General features: G+C 46.7%; 2 protein-coding genes across 2 annotated transcripts in view; one reads left to right on the forward strand and one right to left on the reverse strand.

The window, feature by feature from the left end:
- TVP23A (trans-golgi network vesicle protein 23 homolog A) overlaps positions 1-1,231 on the forward strand; it is a 27,925-nt gene extending 26,694 nt beyond the window's left edge. Inside the window, exons 7-8 of the mRNA XM_037068998.1 lie at positions 233-292; positions 1,111-1,231. Coding sequence (XP_036924893.1) covers positions 233-292 — 60 coding nt within the window. The 3' untranslated portion in view covers positions 1,111-1,231. The remainder of the gene's footprint in view (positions 1-232; positions 293-1,110) is intronic.
- Positions 1,229-19,810, reverse strand: NUBP1 (NUBP iron-sulfur cluster assembly factor 1, cytosolic). Its single transcript, XM_037068996.1, has 11 exons — positions 19,753-19,810; positions 19,566-19,670; positions 17,202-17,335; positions 11,256-11,324; positions 7,458-7,490; positions 6,738-6,828; positions 5,938-6,092; positions 3,979-4,089; positions 3,641-3,743; positions 2,216-2,299; positions 1,229-1,507 (listed from the first exon to the last, which is right to left on the reverse strand). The coding sequence occupies exons 1-11, from the start codon at positions 19,769-19,771 to the stop codon at positions 1,407-1,409; spliced, it is 1,005 nt and encodes a 334-aa protein (XP_036924891.1). The 5' UTR covers positions 19,772-19,810; the 3' UTR covers positions 1,229-1,406.
- Positions 19,811-20,272: the final 462 nt, after the last annotated feature.

The following is a 20,272-nucleotide window of genomic DNA, read 5'->3' on the forward strand; positions in this document are numbered from 1 at the left end:
TTTTTTTAATCTTGCATATGGTTTCCAGAAGTGAGAAATATTTTAAATATGACCAGGCTCATCCTGAAGTGGTTTGAACCTGTTAAATATTTACGGTGCTGCTTCATGCCAACACATTGAGCACCCAGCTCTGCGGGCTCGGGGCACATTATGGGTTTGCTCTGGATTTGAATTAGAATTGGGCCATGCACAGGTGGGGGTACCGAAACCATGGTTGACTTTCCCCTTGTAGGCCTGCCCACGTGACTTTCAGAAGCCTGGCCTGGAGGGGCTGGAGGTCCACAAGTGCTAGGTGAGAGCGGGATCCAGGCGGGGTCTGGACTGTGCAGGGCTCGGGGCTGTGAGAAGAGGAGCCTCGCTGGGCTCAGCTCTACCTGTGGTCTGGTGGGCTTCCCCTGAAGGCCTGAGGGCCAGGTGCGGAGCCAGGTGGGAACCAGCCTGGGTGTCGGGCATTCCTGGGGCTTTGTGACCTTATCACCCTTGACCAGGGTCCCAACTTCCTCACATTGGACTTGTCCAATTTGACCATATGTACAGACACGAAGGGGATCGGGGTAGGGGGTCAGGGAGGAAATGAGAAAAATGGGAGGGAAAGAACAAGGGGATTTGCCTACCCTTCCACTTATGCCCACAGTAAGATGCCAAACAGGAATTGACTCTTCTCTCGGCTGTCTCAGTTCCCGTGCATGTCATGCAGAGCGAGCATCTCACAGCAACATAGATAATTCTAGAGTTTACACCTGCTTTTCCTTTTTATGTAATTGACAAAACCCCTATGAAATGTATGACACTGAGAATTGCTGAATGTGGTGTAACATGACCACACAGGGTCGACACACGCAACTCCGTGTATGTGGGTGATTTTCGGGCTTCTCATGGGTGTTTGACTATCTCAGCTGCATCACATGCTTCCCCTCAGAACAAGCCTTAGCTTGGGGCTCAATTAATTTTCTAGTTATTCCTCAAGCTGAAGAGTAACCGTGGACTGTGCTGTTTAAAACCGTGACTTTGAGCGGGATGGGGTGGCCGAGTGGTGAAGGTGATGGACTGCCAGGGCCATGGCTAAGTGTTTTGCACTGAAGCCACACGTGATCTCCGTTTCCCTTCCAGGCTTATCTTCGGGGGCGACAGTAGCCGAAGCAAGAGGGTCTGTAATCAAACAAGCTTGCAGGAAAGAATAATTCCACGACCAACAAACTGTTGGATTTTCAGTGAAGCAGGCCTTGGGAAAGGTTTGAGGACATGTTTTTATTTTTTAAATGGCATGTTTGTAAAGAATGCCCTTTACATATGTTCTAAAGAAAACTGTACAGATATTAGATGATTAAAGTGTCTCTGCAAAAGTGACTTCACACTGCTCCAGAGTCTGGTCCCTCTGCCTGTGATCCCCACTCCGCCTGGGCCAGTCAGGATGGGCCGCTTTCATCTAGAATGTTCCTCTGGGTTTCAGGGGCTAACGAGGTTCTCTCTTCTTGCGGCTGCTGGAGACTACAAAACTCCTGGATTCCTGGGAAACAAGACGGCAGGCAGAGAGGCTGTGATGGCTCCTCAGTCCCCCAGCTGGCCCTGCCCTGTGCCCAGCCAGGGCGCTTCTAGACGGGGATGGAACCCCCAGAGGGCTCCATGCCCTAAAAAGCCCCGTTTCTGTTGAGGCCCTGAATCTTCAGTGACCTGAATACCATGCACTGCCCATCCGTGCTTTAAACCACCAGCTGGGGGCCTTTCCTGGGTCCATTCGACAGGCTTGGGAATGATGTTGTTTGCCCGACACCGCTTCACTAGGCAATAAAACCCGACACACACCAAGCCTCTGATCCGTAATACTGACACCTCTGTCCTACATCCGGTGGAATCAGGCCTGCATGTGGGCTTGGTTTGGCTCACTAGGCTTTGTAGGGTTTTTTTCCTTAATTTTCTTTTCACAGCTTTACTTAGATGTATTTCTTGCGCGATAAAATTCACCCTCACTGTGTCTTTTAAACTATAATTCATTTCACAATGTTGATGTACTGAAAGAGTTCTCACTGACTCCCGGCTTCCTGGGCTGAGGGAGACACTCTCCAGGTCATCCCAGACCCCCCGTCCTTACTGTCGTGTGGCAGTGACCATTTATGATCCTAAATGGGATCTTCTCACACCCAGCCCACTTTGCTCGTTTATGCTGCTTCCCGGCTCCACAGCCATCTGGACTCACAAGACTCACATAACCACTCACTTTGAATTATGCTCCTGTAGGCTAACGTGGCTGGTGAATCCGGCACATCAATCAAAAAAGACCGTCCTTCGTCACAACTCTTACCTTAAAGAAACAAATGAAAATTAAATCAAAGAAAACAAAGTGGCAACGTGACCCTGGGGCTCTTCCTGTGCCTGTGAAATTAAGAAGATGTTGAACCCACCAATTCATGAGGAAGAGCAAAGCCCAGAAAGAACACCAGGGGTTTCAAAGGACCTCATCTGCTTCCTCTCCATCCAGCAGGGGCCCTGGCTAGCATTTCAACACAGCTGAGACCCTCACCTGGCCAATGGTGTAGTGTGTGTGCCCACAAACCAGATTCCAGGGTCCCACAAAGAACAGATTCGGCAGCTCCTGGGTGTCTGTATTTTAAGATTAATTAGTTCTTTTGAGTAAAATGATAATGAATGCATGTGGTAAAAAAGAATGGAATACAAAATGTTATACCATAAAAGGGAGTCCAAAAGAGACTACCAGTGTTTCAGATGTCTACCTAGAAATGATATGTGCATATCAACATGGCACATATATGTACATACCTACCCATATACTTAGAAAAAAACAAAATGAATAGGAGCATAAACTATACATGTTCTACCCATTGCTTTTTCCTTGTATAATTTCCCCTTGGGAGTCCTTCCACACTGGTATCAATCTGTCTACTAATCCTTCACAAAACTGTCCACTCCAACGCCTTCCTGTGGATATGCATTGCCCCTGGGACCACATGCTGACCCACTTTCTGGGTGAGCAAGATGCAGGGGGCGGCCCCAGCAGCCACGTGGTGTTCTCACCTCCTCCATCTGCTCTGCCCACCCCCAATCCCGGGTGGACCCCTGTGGTCAGCTTCCCCCCTGCTCCCCAGATGCTGAGCACTGCTGGAGAAGCAGGAGCCAGAGTTCCACGCCCCACAGCTGCTCCCCAACCGTACGTAGGTGGACCTGGTGAGGCCCGCTGTGGAACTGCCGTTTCCTCGATTCCCCCAGGGCACTGCCCCATGGAACGAGGAGACCCAAGCAAGGGAAGGAGCCCAGGGTGAGAGGGGATGGTAGCGGTGGAGCTACCGTGGGAATTGGTGGAGACAGCTCAGGTAGCCCGAGTTCACAATAGCAGGACTAGGTCTGGGAAATAGAGGTCCCAGAACAGTCCCCTATGAGTCACTCTGTTCCTTTCCCAGTGCCTTTCCCGCACTCCGGCACTGGCCTGACCCATCTCTACTCCACTTTCCCAGGCCTAAGCCTACCATTCTCCTCCCTGAGGTCCGCCTGCTCCCTTGGCTACCTACCACCTGTCTCACAGCTTCTCTCTGCTGGTGGGTGAGCTCCTGGAGGGTGGGTTCTGGGGCCCATGCCTCAGAGTGTGAAGGCCCACTGAGCAACCAAATTGGGGCGTAGACTCACCCACCTATGTGTGGGTCCAGAGGCACTTTGCCAAGGAGAGGTATCTTCAGATCTTGGCACATGACCTCCGCACCCCCGGTGGTTGGTGGGAATATCTGAGACTCTTTCTGTGAGGCAAGTTAAATGGGAGAAGAATCATGATTTTGTTTCAGAATCATAAGACTGGACCACATTTTAAAGAAACTTAAAAAATGTTCGTTTTGAATGTGAAACACTAACTACCAAAAGAATTTTCATTAAAGCAGCAATGGTGGATTTTAATTGTGATTCCACCTGTGGAGACCACGGGGAAAACACAACCTTCCTCGACAGCAGAAGGGGCAGGTCAGGCAGCAGGCTCACCTTACACTTAGGGCAGATGAAGCCGCTCATGTTCTCCACCACCCCGATGATGGGCAGCTTCACCTTGTGACAGAAATTGATTTCTTTCCGGACATCCTGGAGGGACACCTCCTGTCAAGATTCAAAAGACCGGCCGTTTCCAGGTTAAAGTACAAGAAAGAGAGTGTGTATGGTTGAGGGATGGTTGCAGTGCAGGGGGTTATCATCATAGTCTTAGAGGTATGTGCCATTTACTCAATGAGTACTTATTTAGTGCCAACCATATGCTACGCTCTGTCCAGGCTGTAATTATTTCCCCAAAATCCTGAATGGATAAACCTGAATGGCCAAATGTCAAATGTACAATGAATCTACGGGAAAGTGACCTTTTAACATATCTCAGTGTCTACTTTCTTGTCAGCACGCTGCGCTGAGCCAAAGTGCGCACTATTTCTTGGATCAGGTGCCAGATGTGAAGAGCTCGGAGGAAGTGGGTGTCCCCAGCCTGAAGTCACATTTCCCAGAGTTCTGTACAAACGGCCCACACCTGTAGAGTGTGCCCCCAGGGCTTCCTGAGGAAAAGCCAGCACCTGCTCGGTCTGACCCCTCTTCTTGAACCCTAGGGGGACTCCTCATTTCTGTTCACAACAACTGTGATATGGGAGAAACCATCTTTGTGTCAACTAGATTTTTGTTGTTTCCTAGTACTTTATTTTTAGAGTGGCTTAAAGCTCACAACAAAACTGAACAGAAAGTGCCAAGGCCTCTCATAGGCCCCTTGCTTCCACACACAGAAAACCTTCCCTAACATCTACATCCTGAGTGGTACATTCCAGCTTTTAAGTAACTTCATCGGGGCCCTTGCTAGGTCCCCCAAATTTAGTAGAAAACACCCCTGAGGACAAGTCCATCTTCTCTCCACCCATATGCCCGAGCCGGGTGCCCCGTCTCTAGCCACCTAGGCAGTGTCTTGCCTCTCCACATGCCCCCAACATCTCTCTCCACGGGGACCCCCAGTGATCTGACCAACGTGATTCCCACCACACCACTCTCTGATCTGGGACCCCTCCCGCGGCCCACTGTGCCACGTTCCTCCGTGAACCACATGGGCCATGAGGGAGGACCAGTCTGTTTTATTGCCCTGGTACCTGGCCCAGGACCTGAACATAGTAAATGCTCAGCGAGGGCTTGGTGAAGGATGAGGGGTTGCACTGACTGATTTAGAGGCAAACTAAGATATACCCTCTTTATTATGCTTTCTCAGGAGTGGAGATGAATAGTGTGAAGAGCAATATCACTGAAGAGAATTACCTTGTTAGTTTCTTGGGACCCCTTAAGATCAATGGCAATAATAATAAAGCACAACACAGACCTGACTGCTTCTATTGCCTGCAGGATTTATATTCAGTTTGGGTTCAGCACAGCCTTGTGGCAGCCTCTATCCCATAGCTTTGTGGGATACAAGGAGCTGGCAAAGACCAACGAAGAGGCAAGGACCACAGTAGCTTGCCTAGAAGTCCCCGTCTATGCCCAGGACCGGTTCTGCGGGAAACCAGGGAGAGCTCCTGAACTGCTCTGAAATGTAAAGGGGCCCTGCAGACTGTGGGGACCCCAGGCACGAGCACAGTAAGGCTGAAGCAACACGAGGGCTGAGCCAGACGGGGCATCTGGCTCGGGCATATGGGTGGAGAGAAGATGGACTTGTCCTCAGGGGTGTTTTCTACTAAATTTTGGGGACCTAGCAAGGGCCCCGATGAAATTATAACAGCACCAACTGGCTTTGTGAGGGGAAATTAAAAGGCAATGCTAAGCCACTACTAGAGCCAAAAATGCGACTGTGGAATGCTTAGTTGTCAATGGAAAATGCTTGGACCAAAGACAAACGAGGTTTCTGCAGAGCCACTTGGAGACCGTGGTCTCTGGGCCCTGCGAGGAAGAGTTCTCCAGGCAGCATGTTTTGGGCCCAGCTCACTTGCTCACCTGAGGGGTGGTGATTAGCACCGCCCCATCGATGTGTGCGGCGGCCAGGTACTGGATGACCGAGAGGTGTTCGTCAGAAGTCCCGGGTGGGGTGTCCACGATGAGGTAGTCAACCTCTCCCCAGTCCACATCGCGGAGGAACTGCTTGATCATGCCTGAAAGGAGGAATCCACACTGATGCCAGACTTCTCCTTTCCCTTTACTGTAGTTAGGACTCTTCACAGAAACACAGTTTTGATCCTCATGTACACGTACACTTGGTCTACACTCAAAATCAGTGCCATCTGGCAATGTCTGGAGACACTCCTGGTTGCCACGATGAGGGAGGGGTATTACCGGCATCCAGTGCCCAGGAGTGCCTCTGACATCCGTGGGGTAGAGCCCAGTCCACCACTCCTAACAAAGAATTATCTGGCCCCCAATGCCCACAGTGCCTAGTTTGAGGAGTCCTGCCTTAAGTGACACTTTCATACTGTCACCCAAAGCCTCAGCGCCCAATCAACCTGGTATGGATTTCACCTCATACACCTCCCTCTCTGACACCAATAAGCCACTACAAAACCACAACACAAATAATTTCCGGGCTACACAGTTTTGTGGAGAAACAAACCCATAAAAGAATTTAATATCTGTAAAACAAAAACTGATATTTCTATTAGCCGTCTTCGACCAGTGAAGAAAGAGGCAACTGGGTGCTTAAGAATCCTGCGGACTGCTGCTCCGGACGGGACGGGACACAGGGAACCCAGAGTTCTGCCCTTGGAAGAACTGGATAGAAGACAGAAAGCAGAGTGGCTAACCATTTTTCTTTGGTCCTCTCCAGATAACAGCATCGTCGGGACTGCTGAGTAAGAAACCCACGGACATCACCCCCAGGTTGTCTTCCAGGAACTGGAGAGGATGAGGCAAGAAACATTTTACTCAAAGCCACAGCATAAGGCACTTCCCTATGTCTTTTCTGGTTGGAAAGAAAAACATTTGGGGGACAATTACTGTGTGATCTATGAGTATATTCACTCTTTGAATCTTCAAATCATTTTTGAAAAAAAAAAAGAAAGCTGGCAAATTGGGGGGATGCAAAGAGCTATCGTGTGGCTGTAGCTGTGATGACAGTCAACTCGGCTGGAATAAATGAGTATCTCATCCTCAACGAGCTGAACCTGGGGGGCCAACTATGGCCCCTGGGCCAAACCGGGCCCCACCATCTGTTTTTGTACATAAAGTGTTACTGGACTACAGCCATGGTCATTCACTTTCATATCACTACTTCTGGCCTACAATAATGGAGAGTGTATGGCCCAGGAGCTGAAAATATTTATTGCCTGACCTTTTACAGACACGGTTTGCCAATCTCTGGTCCTAAATGTAGTCCCTATGCCTAGAAAAGTGCCTCAATAGATATGTGTCAACTGGTCAACAGGTGGGTTGAAAACCATGTTGCCAGCCCACCACATACCCATTAAGCACACATGACTTATAATTCACTACCTTGAGAATAAGGCAAACAAGTGAAAACTCACCACTGGAGACCAGCCCGAGCCACTCTGGTGAACCTGTGTGAACGTGGGCATCAAGATTCATTTGTTAATTCTGCACCCTGGTCACAGTTTACAGTCATACTTTATGTACAGACAAATTTTACAAAGATGACAATTTTATAAAATACAATTTGTCCAAAATGCTACTACTAAACTCTTAATAGGGAGTGAATAGTTTGGGGGATGGGGGCTAATGAAAGCTATAATTAAATACCCTGGAACTTCCAGCCAAAATGGAGGCACAGGTATACAAGCTTTGCTTCCTCGCACAACCAAAAAATGGACGACAACCAATTTTAAAACAAAAAACAGTAAGAACTGCCAGAAAATTGAATTGTATGGAAGTCCAACTATCAAGGACTTAAAAAAGAAACATTCATACAGACTGGTGTGCCAAGACAAAGAAATCTGGCCCAAATGAAAGAACAGATCAAAACTCCAGAAAAAAAACTAAGTGACAAGGAGATAGCCAACCTATTAGATGCAGAGTTCAAAACACTGGTAATCAAGATGCTCACAGAAACAATTGAGTACAGATGGGAATAAAGGAAGAACTGAAGGCTATAAAAAGTAAAATAAAAATATACAGGAAAAAATAATACTCTGGAACTCCTGAGAATAAGTGTCATAGTCAATGAATTGAAGTCAGAAATCTCCAAGGGGGGGGAAAAAAGAAAGAAAGAAAGAAAAATATACAGGAAACCAACAGCGAAGGGAAAAAAACCAGGACACAAATCAATAATTTGGAAGAGAAGGAAGAAATAAACATTCGACCAGAACAGAATGAATAAACGAAGTCAAACAAGTGAGGAGAGGCTCAGGAACCTCTGGGACAACTTTAAATGTTCCAACATCTGAATCACAGGGGTGCCAGAAGGAGAAGCGGAAGAGCAAGAAACTGAAAACCCCTTTGAAAAAATAATGAAGAGAACTTCCTCAGTCTGGCAAAGGAAACTGACATGCAAATCCAAGAAGCCTAGTGAGTCTCAACACACCAAGACACATTATAACTAAACTACCCAAGATTAAAGATAAGGAGAGAATCTTAAAGGAGCAAGAGAAAAGGAGACAGTAACCTACAAATGAGTTCCCGTTAGACTATAAGCTGATTTCTCAAAATAAACCTTACAGGCAAGAAGGGGCTGCAAAGAAGTATTCCAAGTCTTGAAGCAAGGACCTACATCCAAGATTGCTCTATCCAGCAAAGCTTTCATTTAGAATGGAAGGACAGGTAAAGTGCTTCCCAGATAAGGTCAAGTTAAAGGAGTCCATCATCACCATGCCCTTATTATATGAAATATTAGAGGGACTTATCTAAGAAAAGATCAAAACTATGAGCAGCAAAATGACAACAAACTCACAACTATCAACAACTGAACCTAAAAACAAAACCAAATTAAGCAAATTGAAATAGGAACAGAATCACAGAAATGGAGATCACATGGAGGGTTATCAGCGAGGAGGGGGAAGATGGAGAGAGGGGGAAAAGGTACAGGCAATAAGAAGCATAAATGGTAGGTACAAAATAGACAGGGGGAGGTTAAGAATAGTATGGGAAATGGAGAAGCCAAAGAACTTATACATAAGGCTCATGGACATGAACTAAGAGGGGAGGGCTGGAGGGAGGTGGGCTGCAGGGCAGAGGGGGATAGAGGGAAGAAAAAATAGTGACAACTATAATAGCACCATCAACAAACTATACTTTAAAAAATAGCCTTTTCCCCACCAAACTGTATTACTTTGAAACTCTGCTTAGACATATAGTCAGGGAACCAAAGTTATCTGAGTTCAAATATAATTTGGGATCTGAGGTATTTTCAAAGAGTGACAAATTCTTTGAGGGGATACTGAAAATATGCAGGTAATTGTGGAGCAAAGAGGTTGCCTCAAAAAGTCTGGGAGTGAAGAAAGTACCGTTAGCGAGCGGGGTGACACAGCACCTGCCCTGCCAGTGGCCTGGGCTCTGGCTCTGGCCTACTCTTCCCAGGGGGCAAGGACTGCGAGAAAGGGTGTGAGTGAGAAGCTCACTGGGGCGACTTCAAGAGTCAGACACACACAGGTGTTCATCGGTAGCCAGGGTTCAACCTCACATCGCCTCTGTCATAAAGCCAGAACTTAGGCAACTCCCAATTACACATCAATCTTTGAAATTAGAGCAACAAGAGGAGCCAAAACAGAAAGTCTGTTTTTCTTAACGAAGTCTTACTTTTTAAAACAGCTCTATTGAGATATAATTCACATGCCATACAATGCACCTATTTAAAGTGTACAACTTCATAGCTTTCAGGATAGCCACACCATTGTACAACCATCGCCACAATCAATTTTAGAATATTTTCGTTACTCCAAGAAGATATCCTGTACCTCCTGTCACCCCCAATCCCCACACTTCCTCCCAAAACTAGGTGACCATGGACAGACTGTCTCCACAAATGTGCCTATTTCAGGCATCTCACAGAAATGCAACTACATTCGTGTCTGGCTCTGAAGTCTCATTTTTTAAAAAAACTCACTCATTCCTACTTATTCTTGTTCTTTAAGTCACTGGTCTTTAGAGAGGGGTAAATATGATGACCCGATAGTGAAGGAGAAGAAAATAGTTGAGATTCTATTTCATTTCATCATTTAAAAATTTCAAATTTTCATAAAATACTTATATACTGGTACACTAAATAGTGTATGTATATCATTTATAAGTAAATACAATGAATGTATGCCCACACTGTGGGTATGTGCTACAAAGCTTGTTACTCAAGGGTACACGGTCACAGACATTTGATCCTGCTCCTGGACCTTGACCCTGCATGGGGTCACACTCTTCCCAGCACCCTCAGAAACAAACCCCAACCCCTGAGCACGGCCCACCGGGAATGGCCCCATTGGTCTCTGGCTACTCTCCAGCTCCCTGAGCCTGCGCCCCACTGGCTGCTTTGCAGAGAAAATGAGGACTCTCTGCCTCAGGGCTCCTGCACTTTCCTGAGCCAAGAAGGCTCTTCCTAGGCTCTCTGTAGGAGGCTGCTCTGGAGCACGCCCTCCCCGAGAGCAGCTCCCTGCCTGCCCTGCTCCACCCTGTCTGTCCCCTCACCACCCTGCCTTAGTTTTCTGTTATCTATCGCCTGCTGCTTTCCATAAGGGCCGGGGTCTTTTTCTGCCTTACTCACCACTGGACCCTGGAACCCAGAATAGAGCCAGTGCTTAAGTAAAGAATGAATCAATCTTGACACCCCTGGAACAGCCCAGCCCAGCCCTCCAGCCAGACTGAATGCACCACGCCTGGGGGAACTCCTCCTTGGATTACTTCTTGCTACTCTGAAGAGAGGCACTAGCACCTGAACTGACTGCTGTGGCTCTGCCCCCACCCCTACTCCATGTCACTTGCCTGCTTCACAGTCTCAGTTCCCCAAAGGCGACCACAAGGCAGAAACATTCCCTTGCTTCCAGGGTACAAACCCCCAGCCAACCCTGGTCTAGCTTTCCCAGTCACAGCTAAGTTTCCGTGTCTTACTTCTTCATTTTACTTGCTGTTTCCCTTCCTCTCTGGGAAGGACCAAAACCAACTTCTTGAATGGTTTGGATGAACTTTTTATACAGTCCTCCCCAACCTCCCAATCCACAGTCGTTGTTAAAGTAGACAGATGGATTAGTGAACATTTACCTGGTTTCTTCATGTCCATGTCAAAACTCATGGGCTCTGCTAACCCCTCTGTTTAGGTTGAATAGTTCAGCACTATAGTTTGCTGTAAGAGACCACTTTACCGTATCCTGTAACATAGCTCTTACCTGTTCTCCTTCCAATCCGAACATCTTGGGAATTGATGGGCCGCATATATCAATGTCTAGAAGAGCAACCTGGGGAACAAAAAGAGACCAGAACAGTAACAAACAACATACAATCCTCCACAAACGCACAGTTGGGAGAGCAATAGGGTCTTGCCTCTAAGAGAAAGAGGGATGAGAGAAGGCAGGAAGAACTTGGGTCGAACATGGACCAAGTAGAATCTCATGAGGAAGAGTCACAACATTTATCTTCCCAGCCATGGAGACACAGTCCAAGATGCCGATAGAGAACTTGGGAGTGCAACGTCCACACTGACTCCCTCTGTCTGACCTGGCTCCAGGGCGATCCTGTGGACCTGGGTGTCAGGTCAGCTGGAAATTCAGGTCTTGGCACTGTCTACTTAGCCTTTACCATGTGCCTGGGGGTGAGTGTCATCTCTGATTTACAGAAACCAAAGTTTCAGAGGGGCCTAGTGACTTGTTCAATGAGCAAGGAGCAGAGCTGGGACATAGACTGAGGTCTTCTGACTCCAACGCCAGGGTTCTTTCCACTACCTGATGGGGCCTGGTGAGGAGCTGGGCTCTGACCAAATTCCATTTTCCTGTGATCCTCAAGTTTAATAATAGCTTAGGCTCAACTTCCAGAAAAAGAAGTGAAAATAAGAAGAAAATCTAGAAAACCTCTCTGCTGGTAGTAAGTGCAGCCCTGGATGACTCCCTCCGCCCCAAACACCCTGCTCTCTGTGTGATAAATGAGGTCTCAAGTGGCCTTCAGCAACTCTCTGAAAAGCTGGCTAACATTCATCTCGCAGGCTCTAATGTCTTAGATATGAAGTGCAGCATCTCTGGATTCACTGTTGAACTTGCCCCAGATTCACTTCTTGCTTGCCTCTACAGGCCTCTCAACAGACCCCAATCTCCTACATCCTCACGCGCTCTCAGATCTGGGTCAGGAAAGCTTCTCATACATTAGATCAGCCAGATACCTCATGTGCTCTCTGCTGGACTCAGCGTGAAGTGCAACAGAATGACACAACTTGACAACCTGACTTCCCTGGCCTTCTTGATCTCTGATACTTGGGGACCGATGTGTGTCAATGATCCACAGAAATTTTACATCACAACTTCATGATTTTAGAAATCATACCATCATTACGACCCTAGCAGAGACTTTCGTCCACACTTGTGGTTTCTAGCCCTGTCTTCAACTTCTCTGGAAACAACCTAATCAGTTTCCTTTTGAGGCATTAAACTCCCACAACCAAGGAAGTGAGTGAAATGACACAAGGATGGACACAAGAAACAGACAGTTTGAACTCCTGTGGCGGTACCAAAAAGGCTGTGACACGTTCCTGCTACCCAGATCTCCAGTGACCCTGTGTCCTGTCCCTTCCAAACTTCCTGTTGATTCTGTCACTATCCCCATATCCATCCAATTAATTCACCTTCTACTCAAGTTAAGCCAGAGAACCCTAGCTAGGAGACACGTGCCTGCAGTCATTCTCACCAGGGCTTCTGTGGAAGGTGCTAGAGCCTGAGGGGAAGAGGAAGCCCCGGCACACCTCTCCTGCCCACAGAGTGGTGGAGTGGGGTCTAGTCCCAACTCCTGGCACTCCAAGGCTGTCACCGTATGGATTGCTTCTCCTCCACTGGCCCTCTCTGTCTCAGCTTCTGACCCGTGAAATAAGTGTTTTGGGAGATTGTTAGGGCCTTTCCAACTTTAGAGTCTACAAACCCCAGAGATGGGTCTAAAAACTCTGTAGTCCTGAAGCACCTAGTGTGGCTCTTTTAACGATCGAGTTCATCTTTACGCAAGATGAAGTGGTAATTTATGGAAGCTGGTGACTTGCTGTGTAAAGATGGCACGTGCTTCTTTGATGTCCCAGGGCAGGCTCCTCCGCCTCCTTAACCACAACTGAACACATTTCCCAGCCCGCATGTGAGCAGTCAGGAGTGTTTCCCAATTCTGCTGCCTCTTGCTGTGACGCCCTTTGCCACAAGCTGTCAGACGCCGCCTGCTTTGAGTGCTAACACAAACAGCCTTCCCCAGAGTTAGAAAAGGGATGGGGTGCTTCCCACCATTCTGCTGAATTTGGGGAGGAAGGAATGTGTGTGACCTGACTGTAATCTACAAGATACACCATGTGCTGACACTGTGTACCTTCTGGAGACAGTGATGTTTTCAGATACGAGTAAGTCTGCTGGGGAAAATACACTTTCCCAAGTGCTGACATTTTTAAAAAACACCACTGCATAAAGAAATTCAGCTTATCTGGCCATCCTTGCACACTGGATGGTGTGCTTTCCTTCAGTATTTTGTAAAGTCTAGACATTACAGTAGGGAAGCAGTAGAGACTTCTGGGTATAATTATATGGAAGTGTAATTATATGTAAACAGCTGTTGATCCACAAGTGGTTACTTGCAACTGGCCTGGTGAAAGCCCACCTTCACAGAGCTGTGAAGGATATGCCCAACGGCTTCTGAACGCACCAATTATTCTGGGTAATCTGGGCAACCTGAGAAAACAGATTTCTTGGCTAGCCAATGGACCAATACAAATCTGACCCTCAAATGGCAAGAGATTGCTGATTAACAGAAGAATAAACTAACAAGTATATTTTGAACCTGCTCAGCACTGTACTTTGGGTAGGCTATAAACTCATTATCACTAAAGCAGAAATATCATCACTCCTCCAGATTTCAGCAGTGAAATAAATAATGATCGCTACCAAAGACAGCTACATGAGTACTTACTACATGCCAGGTACTGTGTTAAGCGTTTGAAACTTGCACATATCACCTCACTCAGCCTGAACCCCATTTTACTGACGAGACAACCAAGGCAGAGAGAGCCTGCTCACCTACGGAGGTCATAGCAGTGGTATGGGTGGGGCTGGGGTGTGAACCTGGGTAGCATGATTCCAGAGCCTGTGTTCTTGGTCACCATGCTAGACTGCACCCCAAATGTTCAACTAGAGTTCTGACTCCTCCAAAAGTTGGGAGGTTCTGCTTCTTCTGTCTCCCCAACTTTGCCCTCATTTGTTCTCTGCCATTTGTTCCAGCTACTGCCCTAGTTTGGACCGTTGGGGCCTCTCATGGAGACATGAGCAATACCTCCTGGCTGGCTTCCCACCACGCTCTAACATTACTCAACCACATACTCGGCTGACTGCCACAGTGGTGCTCCAAGTCCTGGTTTGGCCCAGGCTCATCCTGGCTCCTTTCGCTGGAGCAATCCCCGCAGACTGCCTGCCTTTTCATCTGCCCCGATGGCCCCACTTCTGTGCATTTGCCAGCACCTCAGCCAGCCCCATTCATCAGTCCCCATCACAGTCCAGATGCAGCCTTCTCCAAGCCCAGGTGTCCCCCACCCCCACTAGTCTCTCCCTTTCCCTAAATCCCTAGAGCACCTTTGGACGGCAGATATGAGATTCTAGAGAAGCCCACATAAGCCACATAGGCCAGTGATAGCAGCTCTATGTTATAAAATGATCGGAACAGAATGAGGGATGAGGCAGAATTCAGAGCCCTAGTGAGCGACAGGAATACTGAGCTTTATAGATCCCCTAGTGCAGCCACTTGGCTGCGCCAAGAAGGCTACGGCCTGCCCACAGTTTCAATCCTCGAGACATTCTTCCCCAGCCAGCGCTGGTGCTCCTGGTGGTTCAAACCACACCAGGGCCAGCAGACCGCAACCGGAGGGCCAAACCCAGGTTGCCACCTGTTTGTGTACAGCCCACAGGCTAGTATATTTTTAGAAGGCTAGGAAAATAAAAATCGAAAGGACACTTCTGTCATGTTGTAAAAATATTTGACATTCAAATTTCAGTAGCAATCAAGTTTTATCAGAACATGGCCAAGCTCTTGGTTGACAGATTATCTACGGCAGCCTTCATGTGTAAGGGCAGAACTGAAGAGCTGCTACAGAAAGTGTGTGGCCTGCAAAGCCTAAAATATTTACCATCTGGCTCCTGACATAAAAAATTTGCAACCCCCCGAAGCAAATTCTATTGTAATTTTGCAATCCAACAATTTAAAAAATGTATTTCTGGAGTTCTTAGATACTGGTGAGGTGTTTCAGGGGCAATGTGTATGTGTGTGTGTTTGAGTGCACGTGAGAATAGTGGGCTTGATCCCCCTTGCCCACTGCAGCTGGCTTTACTGTTTTTCTTTGTTTTGTGGAGAAAATAAAGTCTATCATATTGAGACCTTAGGGTGCTATTGCACACTGAGGTAGAATGGTTTTCACAAAAATAGAAAGTACTGAAATTTATTCAGCTTTTAGAATGTTAAGAGGCAATACGTGACAATATGTGACAATTTTGAAATTTCAATATTAAATGTACCTCTACAGTCCCTTCCAGCACTATCTTTAAAAATAAAAATCAAACAAAAGTAAAGGGCCATTTGTCAATGCGTAAGAAAAGAAACTTGAAGTGAAAGTGTTAGCCCTTACATATAAAAATAATTTTCAGCCCTGGCTGGTGTAGCTCAGTGGACTGAACACGGGCCTGAGATCTAAAGAGTTGCTGCTTTGATTCCCAGTCAGGGCACACCCCTGGCTTGTGGGCCAGGTCCCCAGTAGGGGGCGTGTGAGAGGCAACCACACATTGATGTTTCTCTCCCTCTCTTTCTCTCTTTCTTCCCCTCTCTCTAAAAATAAATAAATAAAATCTGTTAAAAATAACTCAATATTCAAAATGTTAGAAAAATAATATCAGACATAAGACAACATATGAAAGAAGGCACACACAAAGACCATGAAAGGGTAGGAAATGGCTTTCAACACAAACAAAATAAAACTATTTGGGTTGCAGAGAACTCTTCTCTCCCCAACCCAAAAGTGTAGGCCCCCAAAAGTGTTCTGATGGAGAAAACCGCATTTAGTTGGCAACTGAAACGGAGCGACCAGGGAGCCCTCTAACCCGCTGTACGCGCAGCGTGAGCACACGAGTCCTCAGCGAGGCCCTCACTCCAGGCGTCAATATGTCGGGCAGCTGGGTTCTGAGAGACACCCATGCCATTCCAGCAGTTCTGACATGTGCGGAAACAACAAAAAGGTAGAATGGGTTCTGTGTTTAAAAAAAAAACCAAACCTGAAAACTGCAATAATCATGGTTTTCTTAGATATAAAACGATGAAGTGAATTTCGGGATCACTGTATAAAGTCAACGCAAAACTACCATGAGTGCCAAATGAATAACCCAAAGTATCTGAAAAATCACAGTTACTGCAAATTTCCACTGGAAAGTGGAAATACTTTTTGGTAAAAAGTATTTTTCTTCTTCCTTGCCCTACCATACTTTTTATTAAGCCTGAAATCCAGAGAGCAGCCCTGGGTACTGAGTGTTCCTGCTCATCTGTGTACCTGGGTATAAGTTAGTGGTCTAGTACAGGGGCCAGCAAATGTTTTCTTCAAGGGCTAAATACAAGACATTTTAGGCTTAGTGGGAAAAATTAAGAATACTATGTAGGCACCTACATAACAACTTAAAAGCAACTATTTAAAAACAAACAAAAGACCCTAAATAACAAAAAACAATTAATAAATAAAATAAAAGCAACCATTTATGAATATAAAAATTATTCTTAGTTCACAGGCCATAAAAAGACAAGAGATGGGCTGGATTTGGCTGTGAGTTATCGTTTGTAGATCCCTGGCCTAGAAAACGGCAATAATGAGTTAATAATGAGAAAGAAGTCTGAATGTATTGTATTAAATAATCAGCATGCCAAGAGAAATGTACACCTGCTATCCACTTTCCTAACTAGAGCATCCAATGAAATGTATCGTTTAACTGCTTGTCTGCTAAGTGTTTGTTTCCTCATCTCTCTGCAGGGAGCTAAATTCAAAGAGGCCAATTCAACTTAGTCTAAGGAACCAGTTCTCTACAAGCTATCATGAACCCTCAGACAGGAGCCTCTCCCAGTCTTTCTGGAAGTCCTACCTGTGTGTTTTCATCCTCTGCTAGGGCGTGAGCAAGGTGGGCGCTGAACGTGCTTTTCCCAACACCGCCTTTCCCAGACAAGACCAAGATTTTGTGTTTCACGGTCTTCATTTTCTCTTTGATTTCCTCCACAGCTGCAAAGAAAGCAATTCAGGTGATAACATTCTCTAATTAAATCCTGGATGTGACTGTTCCAAAGGGCTAGGAGGAGCTAAGTCATCAGGGCTGTTTCAAAGGGTCATGACTGAAATCTCACCTAGTCAATGGTAGTAATGAGAGCTACAAAGAAAATAAGGCTATCATCATATCTGTCATTTTTTCACTCACTGGTTTACCTGTCATCCCTTCCTAGAATATAAGCTTCATGAGGCTGGGACTCTGTCCTGAAGTGTTCATTCACCACTTTATTCCCAGCTCCAAAACAGAGCTTTGAATATACAGCCACACATCACTTAATGACAGGGATACATTTTGAGAAATGCCAAGCAATTTGGCAATTTCATCATGCAAACATCACAGAATGCACTCGCACAAACCTAGAGGGCAATGTCTACTACAAACCTAGGCTATATAGTATGGCCTACTGCTCCTAAGTTACAAGCCTATACAGCATGTTACTGCATGAAACAACCCAAGTTTAAATCAAGCACAAAGAAGATGATGTAATCAAAAAGTAAACATGAGAAGTATAAGGCAGCTGTCAGTGTAACACAGCATGCTGCTTTAAAATAATAAGTATAATATACTGTAGTAAATATATAAACCAGTGACATGGTTGTCCATTATCATGATCATGTACTGTACATAATTATATGTGCTATACTTTTATACAACTGGCAGCAGACAGGTTTGTTTACATGAACATCACCACAAACATGTGAGGAATGCTTTTCGAGAGGAATTTCCAGTCCCCTTTTAATCCATGGGACCACAACCATGTATGCAGTCCATCATAGACCAAAATATCATTATTCAGGGTATGACTGTAGTAATGATTCCCAACCTGGGGGCAAAATGTATCAGAGGACATATGGCAATGTCTGGGGACATTTGTAGTTGTAACAAGGAAGGGGTGCTCCTGGCATATAGTGGGCCGAGGCCAGGGATGCTGCTAGACATCTCACAATGCTCAGTACAGCCCCCACAACACAGAATTATCCAGCTCCAAATGTCAGCAATGCCCAGGGTGAGAAACCCTGACCATAGCAGGCACTTGGTAAGTACCTGTCACTGGTGACTATCACTTATCAGACATTTGCTGGGCTTTCACTATCTCACCTTATGTCAAATCCTTCAAACAATACTGTGAGGTAACTTTTTCTCCCCATTACTGGTGAGGAAACAAGCCCAGGAAGGTTAAGACTCTTGCTCAAGGTCAATATTGGTTGTGGGGCCCAAGAATCAAACCCAAGTCTCTCTCTCAACTCCTTCGAAATTCTTCTGCAGCCTCCTGCTTTTAAAGTTCCTTTTAGTAGGTTCCCAGAGCCGCCCTCCCTCCAATTTGACCCTCATAGTACTTATTGCCGTGATGACNTTCTCCCCATTACTGGTGAGGAAACAAGCCCAGGAAGGTTAAGACTCTTGCTCAAGGTCAATATTGGTTGTGGGGCCCAAGAATCAAACCCAAGTCTCTCTCTCAACTCCTTCGAAATTCTTCTGCAGCGTCCTGCTTTTAAAGTTCCTTTTAGTAGGTTCCCAGAGCCGCCCTCCCTCCAATTTGACCCTCATAGTACTTATTGCCGTGATGACTCGTTTGCTTGCTTACTTGTTTATGGTGGGTCTCCCCTATTAAACCAACATTCACTACAGCAGTGACCTCTCTTTCATAGCTATATTCCCAGCTCAGAGCACTGTGCCTAGGGGCCGATTAATATGTATTTCTGTTGGATGGATGGAAGAATCGCTCTTTAAAAGAAATTCTGTCCAAAGAAAGTAGCTGATGGAGCCAGGATTTAAGCCCAAACTCCTTGACTTCAGAGTTTATACCCCATTCCGCTGGTGGCCTCGTCCAGGCCAGTTACTGTTGCTCAAACCTCTAATTTCTGGCCGCACGCCTCAATCCAGCCGACTTTCCCCAGTGCCCCCACCCTCTGATCCTTTGATTTCACCCAAGTCACTGATCCTTAGGCTCCACCCCCATTCTGCCACTTTCCTGGATCCATGCCTAAAGGCCCTGCCCCTCGGCCCCGCCCCAGTCACTTATTTCTCAAGTCCCGCCCCTCAGCCCCGCCGACTTCTCCACGCCTCGTCTCAGTCAATCATTCTTCAGATCCCTCCTACCGTCACCGCCAATTTTTCCCATACGCCCCGCTTCTTCCGGGCTAGAGCCTTTCACTTCCTATTCAGGCTTTGCCCCTTCCTTACCCGGGTCCGGAACCGCACCGGCTCCTGAAGCGCATAGCCGCTGGTTGGGGCACCCTTGGCATGCGGAGCCTCGGCCCGCTTGGGCGCTGCCGGTCCCGGGACAGTCTGCACAGAGAAACAATCAATGACAGTAAGAGCAGCTGCCTTCCTTTCAGACCCGCCGCCCACGCCCCTTCCGCGCGCTCACCGTGAGGCGCCTCCTCCATTTTGCCGCCTTAGTCGCAGGAACTACGCAATCACCGGAAGCCCCTTTTGCGTATATCCGCCTTGTGGCATCCAATCTGACTCTGGAGTAGCGCTGTCTCAGGAGAGAGCAATGCGCACGCGTGAACCTTGGGCCGGGAACTTGAGTTGGTTTTGTTAGTATCTGCTTTGAAACTGCTGCAAACTTCTATCGTAAATAACCAAGTACGTATCTCTTAAGAACAAAGGCGTTATTTTACGTGACCTCAGTACGATTTTGACACCCGAGAGATTTAACTCTGATGCAAAACTATTATCCAATATACACGTTATATTCAATTTGCTCAGTTGTCCCAAATGCTCCTATACAATATCCAGTCCAGAGTCGCGCCTGTCCTTTCATTTGTCTCGTTAGTCTCTTTAAATCCAGAACACCTCTCTCCCCTTCCCGTGGTCCCATTTTTTGTCTTTCGTGAGACTGATAAATTTGAGTAGTCCAGGCCAGTTGTTTTATAGAATAGCCA

The sequence above is a fragment of the Sturnira hondurensis genome, unplaced genomic scaffold, assembly GCF_014824575.4.
Source record: "Sturnira hondurensis isolate 20B ecotype Veracruz unplaced genomic scaffold, ASM1482457v3 Scaffold0018337, whole genome shotgun sequence".
NCBI lineage: Eukaryota > Metazoa > Chordata > Mammalia > Chiroptera > Phyllostomidae > Sturnira > Sturnira hondurensis.